At 58.4% G+C, this 18,824-nt stretch overlaps 1 protein-coding gene across 3 annotated transcripts in view; it reads left to right on the top strand.

The window, feature by feature from the left end:
• Positions 1–18,824, top strand: part of SH3BP2 (SH3 domain binding protein 2) — a 39,567-nt gene that overhangs the window by 6,849 nt on the left and 13,894 nt on the right. The window contains exon 2 of one of the 3 annotated variants that reach the window (XM_046656984.1): positions 9,615–9,665. The exons of 1 other annotated variant lie outside the window; for it this stretch is intronic. Coding sequence is in view for 1 of the 2 variants with exons in the window: in XM_046656981.1 (XP_046512937.1) it covers positions 12,377–12,459 (83 nt within the window). In the remaining variant the exon portion in view is untranslated. Of the gene's footprint in view, positions 1–9,614; positions 9,666–12,261; positions 12,460–18,824 lie in introns of those variants that run through there. One more of the 3 variants, XM_046656981.1, reaches the window with a different exon arrangement.

Here is an 18,824-nt window from a genome sequence, read left to right as displayed (position 1 = left end):
GTCAGCAGACATCGTCCTGGCTCTTCCAGTGGGCAGCACCCAAGAATGGTGCAGGAGGTGCCATGTGGGGCATCCAAGGTCAGGCTCCTTGTGGTGGGAGCAGGAAGGGGGCAGGAGGGGCCAGGTGGAGGGGTCCGGCAGTGCGATGGTGTGGAGGTTCTGAAGGAGAGGCAGGGAGAGGCAGAGGAGGCTGGAAAAGTCGGGCCTGGGGGCACGGGAGGGTTTCTAACAGGGACTGCTTTATGTTTTCAGAGCTCACCCTGGCATCTGGCCACCCCGCCACACACACACAGCAGGGGCTGTGAGGAGGCTTGGGCAGAAGCAAGTGTGTCTAGGTGTGTGTTGGGGACAGGGGTCAGCCAACCAGGGTGGAGTCAGTGAGCCCCACTGAGGGGCTGTTGGGGCTGGGGGAGAGGCAGACCTGGTGAGACTGGGGTAGTAGTGGGGCCTGGTAGTACTGATTCTGGCCCCCCACCCCGTCTTCTTTGCTGGCTCTTCTGGCTGCCAGTGGTGTGACCCCATGGCTGTCTCCCTGGGCAGGGGGAGGCTGTCCCCATAGTACCCACTGAGGCATGCCCCGTTCTCCACCCAGAACAGGCTGCCTCAGCCCTGTGACAGGTCCTCAGCCAGGAGGAGGCCTTAGGGACTGGCATTTAGGAGCTAGGTTCCTGGCTCTGCTGACCACCAGAAGCCACCTTGCCTCTGGGAGCCTCAGTTAGGCTGAACATTAGATGAGGGTATTTGCCCTCCGTAATGCCCTGTGGGGCAGACGGCAGGGCCAGGCGGGCACTTTGCTTGTGGGACATCTGGTGGAGCCTTCTAAGGCTCCTGTGCCAGGGCTGGGATGTGGGCAGGCTGGGCAGATGGGAGAGCTCAGGCCCTGGGGCTCACACAGGGCCGAAGCTTTGGGGTCCAGGCACCCTGACTGCAGCCTCCACCCCTCGGAGGAAGGGCTCAGCCTAGAGTTCCCTGCAGGGAGCTATGAGGATGAACCTCCACCAGAGGCCTTCTTCAGCCCCGCACTGGGCTCTGGGACCCCCCCCCCCCCGCCCCCGCAGACTACCTGGGAACCCCTGAGTTCACCACTACCTGGCCTGACTATAGGGCATCAGGGGTGTCTTGGGGTGACCTGAGCTGGGACCGAAGACCAGGCAGGAGTTCGTCAGGTGGGGACAGTATGAGGCGGTCAGGGAAGGACATGGGAGGTGACCAGCGTGGCTGGGCACCAACCGGGTGAGGCCCTTGAACTTGAGGCTAAGCACAGTTGCCTTTGAGAGTGTCCTTTGCTGTGGCTGGGACAGTGGCTCAGAGTGATCGGGGGTGGAGTAGAGGAATGGGAGGGTGGGGGTGGGGTGCAGGATCCCACAGGACAGCTGGCCTTGGAAAGGGGACAGTGGGCAGGATGGCTGGATGGAGACCCCCTGTTCTCTGCCCCCTGCCCTGTCAGTCAAGGACTGGGCACACACTGCACTGGGAAGAGCAGGGGAGCCTGGAGCTGGGCCCCTTTCCCGCCAACCTGGGCCCACCGCCAGACCCTTCTCCTCACTGGACCTCCAAACAATGGGGCAGTGTGAGGGCGCCTGGGGACAGTCAGGTCAGCCGGGCCCACTGTGGGCCCATGTGAGGGGTGCGGACAGGATCCAGTGGCCGGCTGTGAGTCATCCAGTCCAGCGCCGAAGCCTGGGGTTCCCAGGCCAAGGAGGAACACATCACTCTCAGTTCCCCAGCCTGGGGGGCTGGCCTGCCCCTCCTTCCCTCTTTCACCCCTCTGTCCGCGCCTCTTCCTGCATCCTCTCTGGCTCCTGCTCTTCTGGGCCTGTCTCTGTGTCCCTGCCTCTGTCCGGCCAGAGACGCAGGCCTGGGAGTGGCTGCAGCCTGCTCCCCCAGGCTGCTGCCCGCCGCAGCCTGAGCAGAGAGGCTGACCCGTCACCTGGGTGCTCCCCTCTCTCAGCCTGTGGGTGACCCCAGGGGTATCCAGTGAGAGGGCAAGACCTGGCCCAGACCTGAGACCTCCTGAGGCCAACCTAAAATTTACTAAGGAATAAAAAATGACCAAAAGCAAAAGACAAGGCAATAAAATAAAAAACTCAGAGAGTAAAAATTAATCAAAGCATTAAAGAAAAAGAATGTTTGAATACATTTAAAAAATATTAACATCAGGGATAAAGGGTAAAAGTAAATGGATTAAAAGTGAAGAAAGGGGCCGGCCTGGTGGCACAGCGGTTAAGTGTGCACGTTCTGCTTCTTGGCAGCCCGGGGTTCGCCGGTTTGTATCCCAGGTACGGACATGGCACTGCTTGGCACGCCATGCTATGGTAGGCATCCCACATATAAAGTAGAGGAAGGTGGGCACAGATGTTAGCTCAGGGCCAGTCTTCCTCAGCAAAAAGAGGAGGATTGGCAGTAGTTAGCAGGGCTAATCTTCCTAAAAAAAAAACCCAAAAAACAAAAAATTGAAGAAAGACCTAACCCTAAAATGCTGAAATGAGTGGAGGAGGGAAGAGACCTTGTTGTGCAGACTCAGCCTGGATGGGTCCCAGCCTGTGGCAGGGTGGGCAGGAGGCCAGAACCCCGCCGGACAGAAGGTGAGCCCGGCTCCTGAGTAAGTGAGGGGTCCCTGACCCAGGAGCCCTGACCTGGTGAAATGCCATAAAATGCCCAGGAGCTTTATGGTTTCCTGTGGTCCCAGGGAAGCCAGCATGGCACAAAAGATACTAAAGAGATGAATAATGGAGCAGATGACAGTACAACCAAGGCCACTGACTGCCACAGAGGTCAAGGCTGGTGTCCCTGGTGGCCTGCCCTATGATGCCCCGGTAGGTGGCTGCCAGTGTGGTAGGCTCTCCGGCTACCCTGGCCTGGCACCAGCAGACAGCAGGTGTCCATGCAGTGTGCCCGTCATGGCTGACCTCTGGCCTCTACCCTTGGCTCCTGCGACAAGCAGTGGAACTGAATCTCTCTGGCCGTCTCCCCGACTCCCACCCAACCCCAGCACGAGCTTCATGGCCTCAGCATCCCCACTGTGTTCCCTTGTTGTCACCTCATCCTGGTGCTGGGATCTGGGCTGAGTGGGGTGCCCTCCCTGCTCCCCAGGGGCTCTGAGATCCCCTGCTGGGCCAAGTGCCTGTGGCAGAGACCCTGTGAGCTGTCTTATTGTGTGAGCTCACTGTGTTATTACCAACAAGCCCATTTGGGGGATGAGCAAGGCTCAGGGAGTAAAGTGATTTGCACCAGATCCCAAGTGGAAAGAAGTGAAGCTGGGACTGGAGCTTAGGCCTGAATGGTGCCCTGGCCTGGATGCTCAGTTCAGGGCAGGTCTGAGACCTCATCCATACTCAGCTGGGCACGTGGCCCTGACCAGTGGTTCTGGAATGGACCTGCTTCTGTCCCTCCTGTCTGAAGCTCCATGCCTCCTCTTGTCCTGACCCCAGGTCCTTTGCTCAAGCTGTTCCCTATCCAAGACATTTTCCATGTATCTCCTTACTTGGCTACTTCATGTGGAAGACTGCTCTCAGGATGCTGGCTGATGTGTCACAATGTCTGGGTGGAACAGTTGTCACAAGGGCGTGAGTCAGACGTGGCTGTCTCCCCAGCAGATTGGGAGCCTCACATGGAGGCTGAAGCCAGCTTGGATCCTGGGGAGAAAGGTGTGGTCTTTGCCCAGAGGTGGCAGTGCCCTGACTGCCTCCCTCTGCCACAATGCCAGGAGAACCTGGGGGTCAGGGTAACACTGTGTGGAGAGAGACAAGGCTCGCAGGAGCCTAGCCCAGAGGTGGATGACGTCATACCATTCTTTGTCCCCTCCCGCTCTCAGTTTTCTCCACTGCCCGGTGGGGTTTGGCCACTGCTCTGGAGGCCCCCCTTTCTGTCAGGGACCCTGTTCCCCGAATAGCTGCTCGCTCCTCTGCTTCATTTGAATCTCTGCTGAAGCGTGGACCTCTCTGTCCACACAGCCCCAGTACAGAGCCCTGGGCCTTGGCAGTTCTTCCAGTGCTGAGCCTGGCAGCTCCTGCGACAGCCCAAGTTACCAATGGGGAAACTGAGGCCAGGGTTCTGCTTCTTTGCCAGAGCTTGTTCCAGTGTGAGTACCAGGGGTCCTCAGCCGAGGGAACTGGCAATGGTGAGCTGGGCTCAGGGTGGGGGCTTGTGGCCAGGAGAGTCTCTTGACCAGGCTCCCCATAGGCTCTGGAGATAAGTTTAAAACAGAAGTACAAGAACAGGCCAGCATGCGCCCACCCCCAGGCCTCCCTTCCTGCTGATGCTGGCCCCTGAGGCGGCCTCCTCCCTGCATCCCCACGTGGTGTATCCCACCCCTTTGTGCCCCAGCCTTCTGCTCAGATCCCTGACCCCTCCATAGAGCCTGAGGGCTTCCTCTAGCTGTCCCGTGGGCTGCTGGGTCTTCTGCCCAGATGGAAGCCAGCGCTCTTCCCGAGAGTAGGCCATGAGGCTCCTTCTCCTCCTCCTATGCCCCTCAGAGCCAGGCTTGACAGGAAATGCTGGGCTGCATGGTGTGGGTGGGGTGGCCCCAGGCTGTGGGTCACATGGACAGTGCTGGCTGGGTGGCCGCGGCTGCAGCCTGCTCAGCCTCAACTTCCTCATCAGGAGAACAGGAGAGTGTTCACCCTTGGGCAGCTGAGGACTGAGTGGGCCACGGAGCTAAGGCATTGGCACGGGGCAGACATTCCGGGGGGTGTGTGCTCCCTGGCCCGCCCCATAGACGTGGCCCTCCTGTAACAAGAGGTGACCATAGGCAGGAAAGCAGCCCCAGCCTTCACAACCCCCTGCCTTGGCCTCAGTAAGTGAGGAGTCTATCCCCACAGGATGTGCATGCAACACAGGTGTCCCCAGGATGGTCTGGTCACTGGTAGCCTCTGCTCCTAAGGATGCCAGGCTGGGGCTGGTGGCAGGGACCAGGCCTTCCACTGGGGGGAACCAGGCCCTGGCTGGCCCAGGAGGCACCCAGCATCAGAACCGCCATCTGGAGTCTTCTCAGGCCCAGTGGTGTGGGCACTCACCAAGTGTGTGCTGAGGGGGCCAAGGTGACGTGGGAAGGGGAGGGGGGTGCAGGCTGGATTTGGGGAAGTCTTGCCCTCTCTGGGTTCCTCGTCTGGCCAGGGGTCAGCTTGACTCCGACCTCAGTGGAGACAGTCTGTTTCCTTCTGGGGGTTCCGACAAAGGTCATCAGCAGATTTCCCCCCAAACACACCCCCTTGGCCCCTGGAGGGTTGGCAGCAGTGTTGGGCAGCCTGGTCTGCCCGGGGCTCAGCCCGCTGGGTGCTCAGGGTGTGAGGGTGCGAGGTCTGGGCCCTGCACGTGCTCTGCCGGTGATGATTGCCAGCCTTGCTTTGTGAACAAGAACTCTGAGGCTAGGAGAGGTCAAGTGCCTTGCTGAGGTCACCCCAGGGGTCTAGGCCCCTGGTCTGTGGAGACAGAGCTTCTGTGCTAGCATCCATCATGCAGGATGGAGAATTGGGGATGCTTGGGGTGAGATGAGTGGTTTAATTCAGCAATTGAGTCTCATAAACTGGACCCCATGGAGAGTAGGGCGCATCCAGCTAATCAGGGGGCACGTGATCTGTTCTTGCTGCAAGAGGTGCCCAGCACCTGCTTCATCCTGGGCACACTCCAGGGACAGACACATGGAGTAGCTGGGCCCTGGAGCTGAAGTCAAGGGAGGGGCAGATAGTCAACAGATGAACTGAAAATGCTGCAGTGCGAGCACGTGAAGGGGGGAGGCAGCCTCTCCTAGGAGCTGAGGGAGGGGTCTCACACGTGAGTGGAGGCCTGTGTAGGAGAAGGGCAGGGGCTGTGTGTGCAGGTAATGGGTCCAGCCCAGAGGCACTGCGGTCTGGACGAGGGGCTGCGGAGGCCGTAGTGGGGCCAAGGAAACAGAAGGGATGGCTCTTCAGGCCGAGTGAACTGTGGGGCAAAGGCATCCATCACCTTTGGGTAGGATTACCACCACTGTGGGAATGTGGCTCAGAATAGGACCAGTGGTGGGCAGGGAGACTGGAGTGCGGGAGGGTCTGGACCTGCACTGGTGGGATGGGAAGATGTTGCCTGGCTTTTAGCAGGGGTGGTTCGAGAGAATACTCTCTCTTCCCAACATGATTGTGATGATGATGTGGCCAACAGAACCCCAGTGACCAGGTGCCCTGTAGTAACCCTGCCTACCAACCATGACAAGTGGTCCTCCGGACAGCCCCACTCTTCAGATGAGGAGGCTGAGGCTCAGAGTGGGCCACAAGGAGGAGGGGATTGAGTCAGGCCTGTTTCCAAGGAAGGCTGTACTCTAACCACTGTGACGCCCTGCCTACCAAGGTCACGTGGGTGGAGCAGCCCTCTCTTAGTGGGCAGGAGTATCAGAAGGGGAGACACTGGTGCAGACAGGACTGAGTGCCTCTTTTGGGGGCAGCTCCCTGTGCCCTGTGCAGGGCCTGGGCCTTCAGGATGCCTATGCTGGGTGCCGTGCTGGGCAGTGAGCCTCTTCAGGCTAGATGGGGCAGGGCTGGCGAGAGGGGCGGGCTGCATCCGTGGGCGAGGGGCCGGGAACACACGTCAGCACTCTGGAGAATTTTTTCTCACACGATTAAAAGGTGGAAACTTGTCAGTGTTATGATGAACTGAAGTGTGAATCCTGAAACGCCTCTGCTGGCTTGTGGTTTGAGGCAGGGGAGAGGCTCAGGCGAGTGACGATGCCAACCTGTGCTCCCTCCAGCCCGCTCGCCCTTCACCATGGCCCACCCTGGACCTCATCCCCAAGACAGGGACCCTCGGCCTGGAGCTCCTGCCAGCCATCCTCCCTCCCACACACAGGTTGCTTCTTCCTGGCCAGGCCAGAGTTCCCTCCTGCAGAGCCTCACCCTCTCCCGGGCTCTGCTGGAGCGTGCTTGGCACCAGGTGAGGGGCTGCCTCCTGCAAGGGCCCCCAGCTCTACTCTGCATGCTGAGCATGAGAGCCACCCTTGGCTCTCGAGACATGCTGCCCAGCTTGGGCACTTTTGCTGGAGGCAGAGACACCAGGCCTGGGAGAGGAAGGCCCCGGGGTTCTGTAAGGCTGGTGGGGCATCCATGGATGTGTGGGCGTTGAGTCCTTTATGGGGGCAGAGCTTGAGGGCTGAGGGTCCCAGAGTAGAAACCCCATCCCTGCTTCCAGTTTGGCCATCATCCTCAGAAGCGCACGCAGGCCCATGCGTTCAGACGTGCATGCGGGCCTCTTTCTGCACTTCCGTAATTCCCTTCATCCCTTGCACATGGGAGTGGCCAGACTGCCTCCCACCTCCGTCCATCCTTGGCAGCCCTGAGAAGCTTGTGGGGGCCTTCTAGACCCCAGCACACCACTGCCTTGTGGGGATGTTGGCTGGCTCCCACTCGTCAGCCTGTTCTGTTTTGCAACCTCGAATGCTTGCCTGGCGCCGGCCAGCGGCTGATCTCACCGAGCAGAGGTCCTGGGGCATGGATGGGCCTTGGCTACAGCCACACTGGACATCAGTTCTCGTTCAGGGTCAGATTAGCTCTAAGTTGCACTTCTTCACTCTGGCTCTGAGGGATGGCCTAGGCATGTGCTGGTTACAGCCACGTCGGAGGTTTGGCTGTGTGTATAGACGTGACACTGAACCCATCTCTCCATCCATTGGCCTATCTCTTGGCCCTGCCGTGGGACAGGCACTGACCCAGGCCCATGGGGAGTGCTGGGGATAAGCATGTGGTGACACTCTGGTACGCAGAGCTATGCCAGTGACTTGGAGATTTCAGAGAATGGGGTAAGGTTCTAGATGGTCCTGTTCTGAAAGGATGAGGGAGCTTTTGTTGGAGAGGATTCGTTTTCCAGGTGGAGGAGACTGCATGTACCAGGACAGGGCCCAGGGCAGGTAGCATGGGCCAGACCCCGTATACTTGAGCAGGGAGCCAGCCTGGCCTCTGATCCGTGGTGGAAATGTCTTGACTGAGCCAAGGAAGGGCTGGCCAGAGCTGTGAATGAGAGGCCAGGAAGTGGGCCCAGCAAATCTGGTGGGTATAGGCCAAGCATGGCATCTGACCCCATGCCCAGGAGGGGTGGGAGGTCGTGAGCCAAGCCTGTGGGCGGCTGTGGACATCCAGCCTCCCAGCCAGCTCAGATTTGCCCCATCTGACTGGATGCCCACAGCGGGGTTGCCCGTAGAGCCAGCCTCTTCCTGACCGCAAGGCCAGGACTTAGATCAACTGTGAGTGGAAGCCCGCAGTTTGTCCAGGGAAAGGACTTTGGCGAGTCCCCGTGTATACTAGTTTCCCATGGCTACCCTAACAAAGTACCACACGCTAGTAGCGTAAAAACCAGAATTTAGCTCTCACAGTCTGGAGGCCAGAACTCCAAAATCAAGGTGTCAGCAGGGCCACACTCTCCCTGGAGGCCCCAGGGGAGAATCCTTCCTTCCTTGCTTCTTCCAGCCTCTGGTGACTGCTGGCAATCGTGGCTTCCTTGGCTTGTGGCAGCATCACTTCAATCTCTGCCTCTGTCTTCACATCACCTTCTCTTCTTCTTTTTTTTTTTGAGGAGGGGAAGATTAGCCCTGAGCTAACTGCTGCCAATACTCCTCTTTTTGCTGAGGAAGATTGGCCCTGAGCTAACATCCGTGCCCATCTTCCTCTACTTTACATATGGGACGCCTGCCACAGCATGGCTTGCCAAGCCATGCCATGTCGGCACCCGGGATCTGAACTGGCGAACCCCGGGCCGTCATAGCGGAACGTGTGCACTTACCTGCTGCACCGCCGGGCCGGGCCCTCACCTTCTCTTCTGTATCTTCTCCTCTTCTGTCTCTTATAAGGACAATTATCACTGGATTTAGGGCCCATTTGGCTAATCCAGGATGAGATCCTTAATTACATGTGCAAAGATCTTTTTTCCAAATAAGGTCATGTTCATAGTTCCCTGGGGTCAGGACTTGGACATATCCCTTTAGGGGTCCTTCTTCAGCCCACTACAGTGAGTGACTCTGGGGAGAGCCCTGCCCTCTAGGCCACCTGTTCCGTCTTCCGAACAGGATGGTGGCCAGTACCAAGTTCCCAGGAACACTTGCAGCCCTGCTCTGGAAGGCAGGTTGCAGCGCCATGGTATAGAGACAGGAGTGAGGCCCAGAGAGGGGAGGGGGCTCATGACCGGGTGGGCAGATCTTAGAGATGGCTGTGGGCAGACCCAGGCCCTGTGGGAAGGACTGATGCAAAGCATATTATTTTGAGAGCTTGAGGTTTTCCCCATTGGGGGGGTACCAGCCACCCTTCCCCGGGCCCAATGCCCTCCCTGAGCCTGACAGGCACTCCTTGGCACCTCCAGTGCCTGAGCTGCCCCTGAAGGCAGCAGACAGACACAGGGGTCCTGGATGCCTATGGGAGAGCCAGGGCTGGGTTTCCAGGGACATGAGTCACTGGCGGTTGGCCCAGCCAGTGGTCCTCAGGGTTCTCTTGGTCAGTGCGGGTGAGGATAGGACCAGCCTTGTGGGCTGTGAGTGCCGAGGCAAGGCAGGCGCCACAGCTGGCTACAGAGGTGGTGGGGCGCAGGGCATGTGCCTCGCTCCTGAGCAGGCTGAGGACCCCAGGAACCCAGAGTAAAGGCTCTCCCTCTCTCTTCTTTTTCAGGCTACCCCTTGGCCCCTTCCTGGCCCTGCTGGCTGGCTCCTACCCTCCCTGGTAAGTGCCCTGCCTCTGGCATGGTAGGGTGATCCCCAAGCCTGGCCTTTGAGGCACCAGCCCTGGGGGGTGGGAGAGGACCTGAAACTTGGCAAGGGTGGAGCAGGGGATCAGAGCTGCCTGACGTAGGGCCCCGCCATGCCACCCCACAAACCTGGCTGCTTGGATGCTAGTGTGGGATCATCTCCATGGTTATTTCTAGCACAGTGTAAACGTCATGGGGCTGCCGTTACTGCAGGAGGGGCCCTGAAAGTCCTCTGTTTCCAGGAAATGAATGAAATGCTGTCTTGGGAGATGGGAGGGCACATGGAGAAACTGGGGCCCAGAAAGGAGGGGCCTGTGGAGGTCACACAGCAGCCCAGGACTCCTGACCTCAGCCTCCTAAGGGGAAACTGGGGTTGTGAAGGGGGCAGGAGCCCTGTCCCTCTGCTCTGGGCTGTGACTCCCCCTACAGCATCTGGTGCTGGGCTGGGGGCTGGGTGGGCGTGGCCCTTTGCCCTTTGCCACCACTGCTGCCTTGATGTGCATGGGGGCCCTTCAGAGGGCAGGGTGGGGGGTTGGGTAGGAATCTGGCTCCTGTCTTAACCCCAGGCCTCCTCATCCATCCTTCCCTCTGTCCAGTGAGGGGTAGGACATCTTAGTGGGAGCTGGCTGGCTCCCGGTTCTTATCTTGGCAGGTTCTCATCCATACCTGCCCTCCCAGCCTCTCCAGGCCTCGGCCACCTTGTTGCCCATGGATTCCTCCCAACTCTGGGATGATGCTCACCCTGAGCCCCTGCCCTGCCTTTGGCTTCCTCACCCCACCCCTGTCCCAGCCAACTCCTCCTCCTTGGTCAAACCTGGCCCCTTCCCTGATCCAGTCCCTGCTGGGTCCCATGGCCTCCTCATGCCCCTACCTCATCCAGAATTGCCCCACTGGCTTGTCCTGGCTGGCTCACGACCCAGGGTCTCCTCACCTGCTATTTTCTCTCAACCCTCAGCACTCATTTCACAGATTAAGAAACTAGGGCTCAGAGAGGCTAAGCCAATAGCTTGAGGCCACACAGCTGACAAAGGATGGAGGGAGGCTCCAGCTGTGTCTTACTCCTGGGCCCGCTACCCAGCCTGAGCAGGCTGCAAAGGGGAAGGAGAAGGGGAAGAGGCCCCACTTAACCCTCCCCATCACTTCTATCTGTCTGTGGCCAGCTTTCTGCTGAAGGCACAGTCTGCCTTCCGCCACCACTGGCACAGGCTGGGGGAGGCCAGGGTGATGTGCCCACCCTGAGGAGAGCTCAGCCACAAAAGCCCAAGTTCCCCACCCTCCAGGAGATAGCAAGTGGTCTGTGATCCAAACTGGCCCCCAGATGGTGAAGGGGCCTTGGCAGAGGTCTGGGGCTGTGGACACAGTGGGAAACAGAGGCCCCCCAGTCCAGGAGCCACCCTCCTCCACTGCCCTGACACTCAGGTATGTGGGACTGCTAGGAGCTGGCACAGCTGGGTATGGGGGCCATGCCTTAGGAAACCGGGTGGGCAAGATGAGGCGTTCGTGACTTCTAGGGACCCTGTGGTCTGCGGCCTCTGTCACCCTCAAATCCTGCTGTGGAGGTGGCCCAGAGTGCTCCTTCCTCTAGCTGGTCCTGCCCTCCGTGGGAAAGGTATGACCTTGAGACCCAAGCTCAGAGGTGGGGGGTGTGGGGGTCAGCCCTGAACAGCCTGGGCTTGAATCCTTGCTCCCCAGCTTTGTGGCTGTGGACCTGGGCAGGAGAGGAAGCCCAGCTTGGGGGGCAGAGCAGGCCAAGGAGAGGCTGCATTCTGAGTGGAACCCAGGGCAAGGGCCAGGGAGTGACAGGAGCACGCTTTGTCACTCAGGTCATAAGTGCTTTCTAGTAAGCCAGGTGTTCACAGAACCAGCAGAGAGTGGTGATTGCTGGAGGTGTGTGAGCCCAGCTCTGTCACAGAGCCTGCGCCTGGGCGGGGAGCAAAAAGGCCTTGGAGAGAGGGAGGGAGGGTGATAGGGAAATGCCTAGGCCCAGGCTTGGAACCTGGTTTCTTGGTCCCTGGTGTCAAAGGGCAGAGAGGTGGCCACCTTGAAACTCAAAGGTTCTTGGTGCAAGAGACAGCCCCTCTGTGTGGCTCAGAGGGCAGAGCTGGAAGGAAGCGTCTGTGTTGGTGGAAGGAGCACCCTGGGGAGGTAGTGAGCTCCCTGTGTGGGGTGTATTCGCTGGCTTCATGCCAGGCGGGGTCTCTGGGGCCAAGGAGGCTGGGCTGTGAGGGCCTTTGGTGGTTTGCTAGGGAGAAAACCCTAGTTTTCTAAAACCAAGTGTGCAGAGGCGGCCATGGGGGGACCGGTGAGGAGCTTCCTCCCAGGGGACACAGCTGGGCCCTGGAGAGCTGCGGTCTCTGACCACAGTGAGGGGTGGGAGCAGGGGGGCTGCTAAAACACAGCAGACCAACAGCACCAGTGGGGCACAGCCCTGGACTTCACAGGGTGGAAGGCAGGAAGTGCCGGCTATCCGGGGCTGCCCAGGGACCCGGCAACAGGAAGTCCTGGGCGGAGAGGAAGCCCTAGCACAGCCCTGGCGGCCACAGGCCCCAGATAGAGCAGGCGGCCGTCAGCAGGAGGGAGCTGCAGGCACAGCCACCCTGGCAGAGCTCCGGACAGCGCAGGGGCGTCAGGCCTCACCGGCCTGGGGGATGCAGGCCACGGCCCTGTCCCGTGGCCCCTGAGCCACATGGCCTCCCTGGGTTCCAGGACACCTACTCCCAACGCATCGCCAGGCAGGAGAAGAGCCATGTGCTGGGTCAGTGCCATCAGGTCAGTGGGATGGCCCTGGAACTGGGGGCTCACTCTGGAGGTGGTGCCAGCTAGCACCTGCAGAACCTCTCGGGGAGGCCCCGCATGGGAGCCAGGGCCCTCACTGGGCTGGCAGTGGGGGCCCACGGGACCCTGGCCATGGGCCCTTGAGAGGCAGTAGGCTCTGAGAAGAGGTCTCCGAGCTGGACAGGGCACGGTGGGAACCCAGGGAGGCAAGCTGCTGCTAGGTGCCCTGCCCTCGTCATGTGCCACTCAGCCTGCAGCCAGCAGGGAGGCGGGGGCCAGCCTGCTGGGGTGAGGCGCCAGGTCAGGGTGAACCTCACCCCCCGGCCCACCCCACTGCCGGGAGTGGCCTTGGCGTTTGGATCCTTTGTGCACACATTGTGTGTGAGTGAATGTGAGTGTGAGTGTGAGAGTCTGGGTGTGAGTGTGTGAGAGTATGCACATGTGAGGGTGAATGTGTGAGAGTGGCTGTGTGTGTGTGCATGCCCATGTGTGTAGGTACACACCCTGAGGACAGAGAGTGCTGTGCGCACTCCGCACTGCCCACCCAGGGTCTTGGGGACGGGGCCTCTCCTTGTGAATCCCAGGCCGTGCACCCTCTCTCTGGCGTGGCTGGTCATCGGCCTTCACAAGAGATTTTTGGTTTTGATTCTCTTATAGAGAAAGATTCTGGGAAGAGGAAGGGGGAGGAGAAACTGAAAGGGAAGCACAGCTGAACTGAGTGGGAGGCGCTGGAGCCCCTCTCCCTCCCCGCGGCTGTGCATTCCACGCCACCTGGTGCCTGTGTGTGCCAGGCTGGGGGTGTGGCTTAGCGCTCCACCATTTACTGGCCGTGTGACTTGGGCGAGTTACTCAGCTTCTCGGATCCTCGGTGTCCTCATCAGTGACGTGAGGATGACGCTGGTTCACACCTCAGGGTTGTTGAGACAATGACGTGGGGTGATCCCTGAGAAGCACGGAGCCTTGGCCATGGCGTGTGCCCAGTGTGCTTGGTGCGAGTCCTGAACCTTTCCTGGCCTCGGTGTCCTAATCTGTAAAATGCGAGTATAGTACCAAGCCTGTGGGATCTAACGAGCTGTCAGGTAGAACCTGGCACTGGGCTGGTGCAGGCTGGGGGTGGTGGTGATTCTGACCTGTGCCCAAGCTGCCTGCCCAGGGCACTGGGGGCCCCCGATGAAGGGTCTCCTTAGCCCCTGGAGGCTGTGTGTGTGTGTGTGTGTGTATACATATGAGTGAGTGAATGAATATGTGTATAGGTATGAGTGTAAGTGTGCATAAATATGTGTATGAGTATATATGAGTGCGAGTGGGCTTGTGTGAGAATGAGAACCTGTATAAGAATAAATGTGTGTTTGTATACGCATGTGAATGAGTGAGTGTGAGCATGTGTGAATGGGCATTGTAAGTGTATGAGTGTGCGCACGTATGAGTGTGAGCATGTGTGAATGGGCATTGTAAGTGTATGAGTGTGAGTGCTCATGTATGAGAATGCGTGCATGTATTTGTCTGTGCACGAGCATGTAAGTGTGCATGCATGTGTACAATGAGTAAGAGCGTGTTTGTGGTGTGAGTGTGTGAATGGGTGCACTGGAGGGCCTGGTTTCTTCTCCACTGGGGCTGGAACCCCCAGCCCCACCTTGCCCTGTGGCTCTGATGAACAAACTAGCCTGGTCACCACTGACGGGAGCCCCCTGACACTGTGGTCACATGAGACGCCAGCTCACTTACCACAGCCAGGGCCATGTCTGCAGGTGTCAGAAAGGAGAGCCCACAGGAGCCCAGCCCTCCAGGGCCCCTGCTCTGCTGTCACGCACGGGCTTGCACCTGTGCACATGTGTGCACACACACCAATGTACACACACCTAACCTCCCTCAGCTCACACGCATGTCCTTTATGAGGGAACCATCTGAGACAGACCGGGTGTGTGTGGAGCCACAGCTCACGTGCGGGCCTGTGCAGGTGATGACTACACACCCTCCCCAGGGCTCACGGCCCCAAGGTGGTAGGAGCCACAGAGCCTGTATTCCTGGAACTTAGTGGGGGCTGTCTCTGTGGGACTAGTGGTTTTCACCTGCCTGCTATGCGCCTCTCCCGCCTCCCCCCGCCGCAGCCTTGGGCCTCAGGTCACCTAGACCAATCTCAACTTTGAAAGAAGGTAGGGGGTGAGCACAGCAGCAAAGACCACAGAGTGTGCCCAAGGTGCTCCCTTCCCTAGTGTGTGCATGTGCACACACACACGTAGGCGTGAGCACACATCCACACATGCACATACACAAATATCACACACCTTTGGAAGGGCTCACAGAGCCCAGCAGCCACCACCACACCAGCCCCCCAACACAGGCTGACCTGTGCCTCTGCCAAGCCTGCCCCAGGGAGCCCCTCTGAGCTTCAGGGAACAGAGACCCCCACAGCATGGCAAACCCAGAAAGCGAGTAATGACCCTGCTGCCAGCTCCTTGGGCGGCCTCAGTCACTCCTCTGTGGGGGCAGATGCCCGCAAGGGGATGGAGCTGTCACTGTGCTGCTGGGGTATCTGGACACTGAGGAATGGACTCTTCCATGCTGGCTTTTAACTGCAGGAGGCAGAGGCTCAGTGGAGGATGAGCCGGGTGAGATTTGAACCCAGGTCTCTAGCATTCTCCCTGACAGCTCCCACCCAGGGTGGCTCAGCGGGCACCCTCAGCAGCATGGGGAGGGGTCCCCACTGGGGTGTCTCACTGTCAGGAAGCCAGTGGGGGCCCCTGGAATGAATGAGTGGGGTTTAACCATCAGGTCCTCGGGGCTGAGGCAAAGCCAATGGCACTGAGGGAGACAGCCAGGGAGGCCAGGCTGGCCAGGAGTGTGGGTGTCCCTTGGGGACTCCTCTCAACTTTCCCAGGCACTGAGGGAGCTGGAGTCTGTGAGCTGGACTGGAATTCCCCAAGAGCAATGTGGCCACCATGGTCACCATGGCCCGTCATCACCCTCACCCTCAGCTGCCACTTCCCCTTTTCTGCTCCAGCCTGGCCTGGCTCTGGGCTCCTGGTCAGGTGCCAACCCAACTCTCCCCCTGGTGCAGGACAGGGCCAGTTGGGGCCAGAGGATGTGAGGGCATCAGGATGGCCTTCCCTTTGGATGGTCCATTCTCTGGAGAGGGACTGTCCCTGAAGTGAGGACATTCCCAGGAGAGATGAAGCACAACCTCGTCGTGTCACGACTCATTCTCACCACCCAAGGTCAGTGAGTGGCCACCTAAGAGCCCCCGTCCTGCCCACAGAGGGATGGTGGCCAGATGAGAGTGCGGTCCTCACAGGCCTGTGCTTGCTTGGCCACTGAGCCGAACCAGGATGAGGCTGTGTGCTGCCCCAAGTCCTCCCCACAATCTCGCCCAACCGGGAGGAGCAGTGGGCTCTGTTTGTCCTCACAGCAGCTGCCCCCACTCCAACACACATGCCAGGTCTCCTTACAGATTGGGGAGGATGTGATACACCAGAGTGGGGCTCTGTTTCAACTTCCTGTGCCTTGTAGGCAACCCCAGTCCCCACCATCCACCAGGGTCAACATTCTGTACCTCCCTTGGGGCTTCCTTGGTGCCCCTTGTGCTGGGCCTGCGCTGGTGAGAATAGGGGACAGTGAAAACCTAGTGTCGTCAGTGTTAAGCAGAGGGAAAGCTGTGCTCGCCCCACAGAGGGACATAGGACACCCTAGACGTCATTGAAGACTGCCTGAAAGAGGGGACTAACTTGTGTTTCATTTATTGGTTGTTCATTGCTAGTATATAGAAATACGACTGACTGAGTTTTGTGTGTTGATCTCATATCCTGCCACTTTGCTGAACTCATTTATTAGTTCTAATCATTTGTTTTGTTTTGTTTTGGTGAGGAAGATTGGCCCTGAGTTAACATTCACTGCCAATCTTCCTCTTTTTGCTTGAGGAAGATTGTCCCTGAGCTAACATTTGTTGCCAGTTTTCCTCTATCTATCTGGGACACTGCCACAGCATGGCTTGACGAGCAGTGTGTAGGTCTGTGCCCGGGATCCAAACCCATGAACCCTGGGCTGCCAAAGTAGAGCACATGAACTTAACCACTACGCCACTGAGCCAGCCCCTGTTCTAATCATTTTTTAGTGGATTCCTTGGAGTTTTCTGTGTACACAATCATTTAACCTGTGATTAGGTTTACTTCTTCCTTTCCAACCTGGATGCCTTTTATTTCTTTTTCTTGCCTAATTGCTCTGGGAGGAACCCCCAGTACAATGTTGAGCAGAAGTGGTGTGAGCAGATGTCCTTGCCTTGTCCCTGCTGTTAGGGGAAAGCTTTCAGTCTTTCACTGCTGAGCGTATTTGCTCAGGGTTTTTCGTAGACGCCCTTTACGAGGTGGAGGAGGTTTCCTCCTCTTCCTAGTTTGTGGAGTGTTGTTCTCGAACAACAATCATGAAGGATTGTTGAATTTTGTCAAATGCTTTTTCTGCGTCCATTGAGATGATCGTGTGGTTTTTGTCTTTATTTGATTGATACGATGTATTACATTGAATTTTGAATGCTAAATCAACCTTGCATTCCTGAGATAAATCCCACTTGGCATGGTGTGGAATCCTTTTATACGGTGCTGGATTCAGTTTGCTAGTATTTTGATGAGGAATTTCTTGTTTTAATTAGAACTTTTTTTGGTTTTTGTTTAATTTTTAAAAATAATTAATTTTAAAAATTATGGTAACATTGGTTTATAACATTATATAAATTTCTGTTGTATATCATTATATTTTGATTTCTGTGTAGATTACATTGTGTTCACCACCCAAAGACTAATCACCATCCATCACCATACACATGTGTCCAGTCTTGGTGAGAATTTTTATGTCTATATTCATAAGAGATATTGGTCTGTAATTTTCTTTTCTTGTGATGTCCTTGGTTTTGGTATCAGGGTAATGCTGGCCTCATAGAATGAGCTCCTTCCGCTTCTGTTTTTGCAAGGGTTTGTGAGGGATTGTTGTTCATTTGAGCCAACTTTTGAGGGCTGAGTTACTTTGATTGCAGCTGCAGGCAGTGTGGACAGAGACCTGGAGGTGGGTGCTTGCTGGATTTGGGTAATGGGAGCCATGGGGTCTGGCTGGCGCAAGCGCACAGGAGGTGGAGGGCAGCAGGAGAGCCTTTGAGAAAGGTCCACAGGGGCCTGATCTGGAAGGGTCAGGCAGGCATGAGGAGGCCCTGGAGATTCAGAACAGTGCAGTGATAGGAATGGCGTGTGTGTTGGAGAGTGTGCCGTGTGGAGGATGATGGAGGGAAGGGACTGGAGGTGGGCGAGGGAATCAAGGAGAGGAAGTGGTGGGGGGCTGGCCAGTAGTGGCCAGGCAGGGTGGCTGGGAGGAGGAGGGGGAGGTGGTCTAGGGGTCTGGGTACACTGCCAGGGGAGGGGTTGGCAAGGGCGCTGTGCACAGAGGCACAGAGGTGGGATGGAGCCTCTATGTGGAGAGGCTGCAGTGAAGGGCAAAGGTTGGTTGCAGTGGGAAGGGGCCAGAGAACCGGCCTGAGGTGGAGGCTGGGAAACCAGGGAGGGGCGCCCAGTACGGACAGCCCGGTGGGAGCAAGGCCCAAGCTGTTAGAACTACCCTCTGCCACAGGTGGCCCATCTCAGTGGCAGCCTGTATGCTGGTGGGAGGTGGAGGAGGCAGAATGTCTGGGAGGCCAGCAACGACCTTCACCAGCCTTTGGCCAGGCTCCCGGGGGTGTTCTGGGAGAGGAACTCACATATGCCCAAGCAGGGCTGCCAAAGACCAGACCCCTGACTCCTGCAGGGAATCCGGGGGTGGAGGCCCATCCTGGTAGATAGGCCAAGCAGCCTGCCCAGTAAGGGGCTCGAGGAACCGCAGATCTGTCCGGGAGCCCGAGTGCATGCCAGCTTGGTGGGGGCTCTCAGCCAGCCAGACGCGCTTCAACCCCACCACAGCCCTGAAGGCAGGGCGGCCACCACCCCCATTTACAGAGGTGCAGACTGAGGCTCAGGGAGGAGAAGCCACTTTCCGAAGGGCGCTCGCCAGCCAGGAGCCGGGTGGGATTGAGACCTGGCTGGGGGTCTTCCAGCCGGGGGCACTCGCAGTGCTGGGGCTGTGAAGCGCGCTGCCTCGCTTGCATCGGTGGCTTAGTTCTGGGCTGCACTGTAGACGTATACTTCGCCGTCCGCGCCTCCCAGAGCAGCAGACGGGGAAACTGAGGCCCAGCGGGGCCGCCAGCGAGGGATGCCGGGCGGAGGGGCGGGGCTCCCCACCTGCCCGCCCCCGCGCCCGCCCGCGAGGGGAGGAGCCGGCGCCCGGGCCGGGGGCGAGGGCGCGCGGCATGGCGGGCGCGGGGCTGCGGCCCGGGAGCTGGGGCCGGCGGG

Source organism: Equus quagga, chromosome 3, assembly GCF_021613505.1.
Source record: "Equus quagga isolate Etosha38 chromosome 3, UCLA_HA_Equagga_1.0, whole genome shotgun sequence".
In the NCBI taxonomy this organism is placed as follows: Eukaryota; Metazoa; Chordata; class Mammalia; order Perissodactyla; family Equidae; genus Equus; species Equus quagga.
This window is presented reverse-complemented; position numbering and strand designations above follow the sequence as displayed.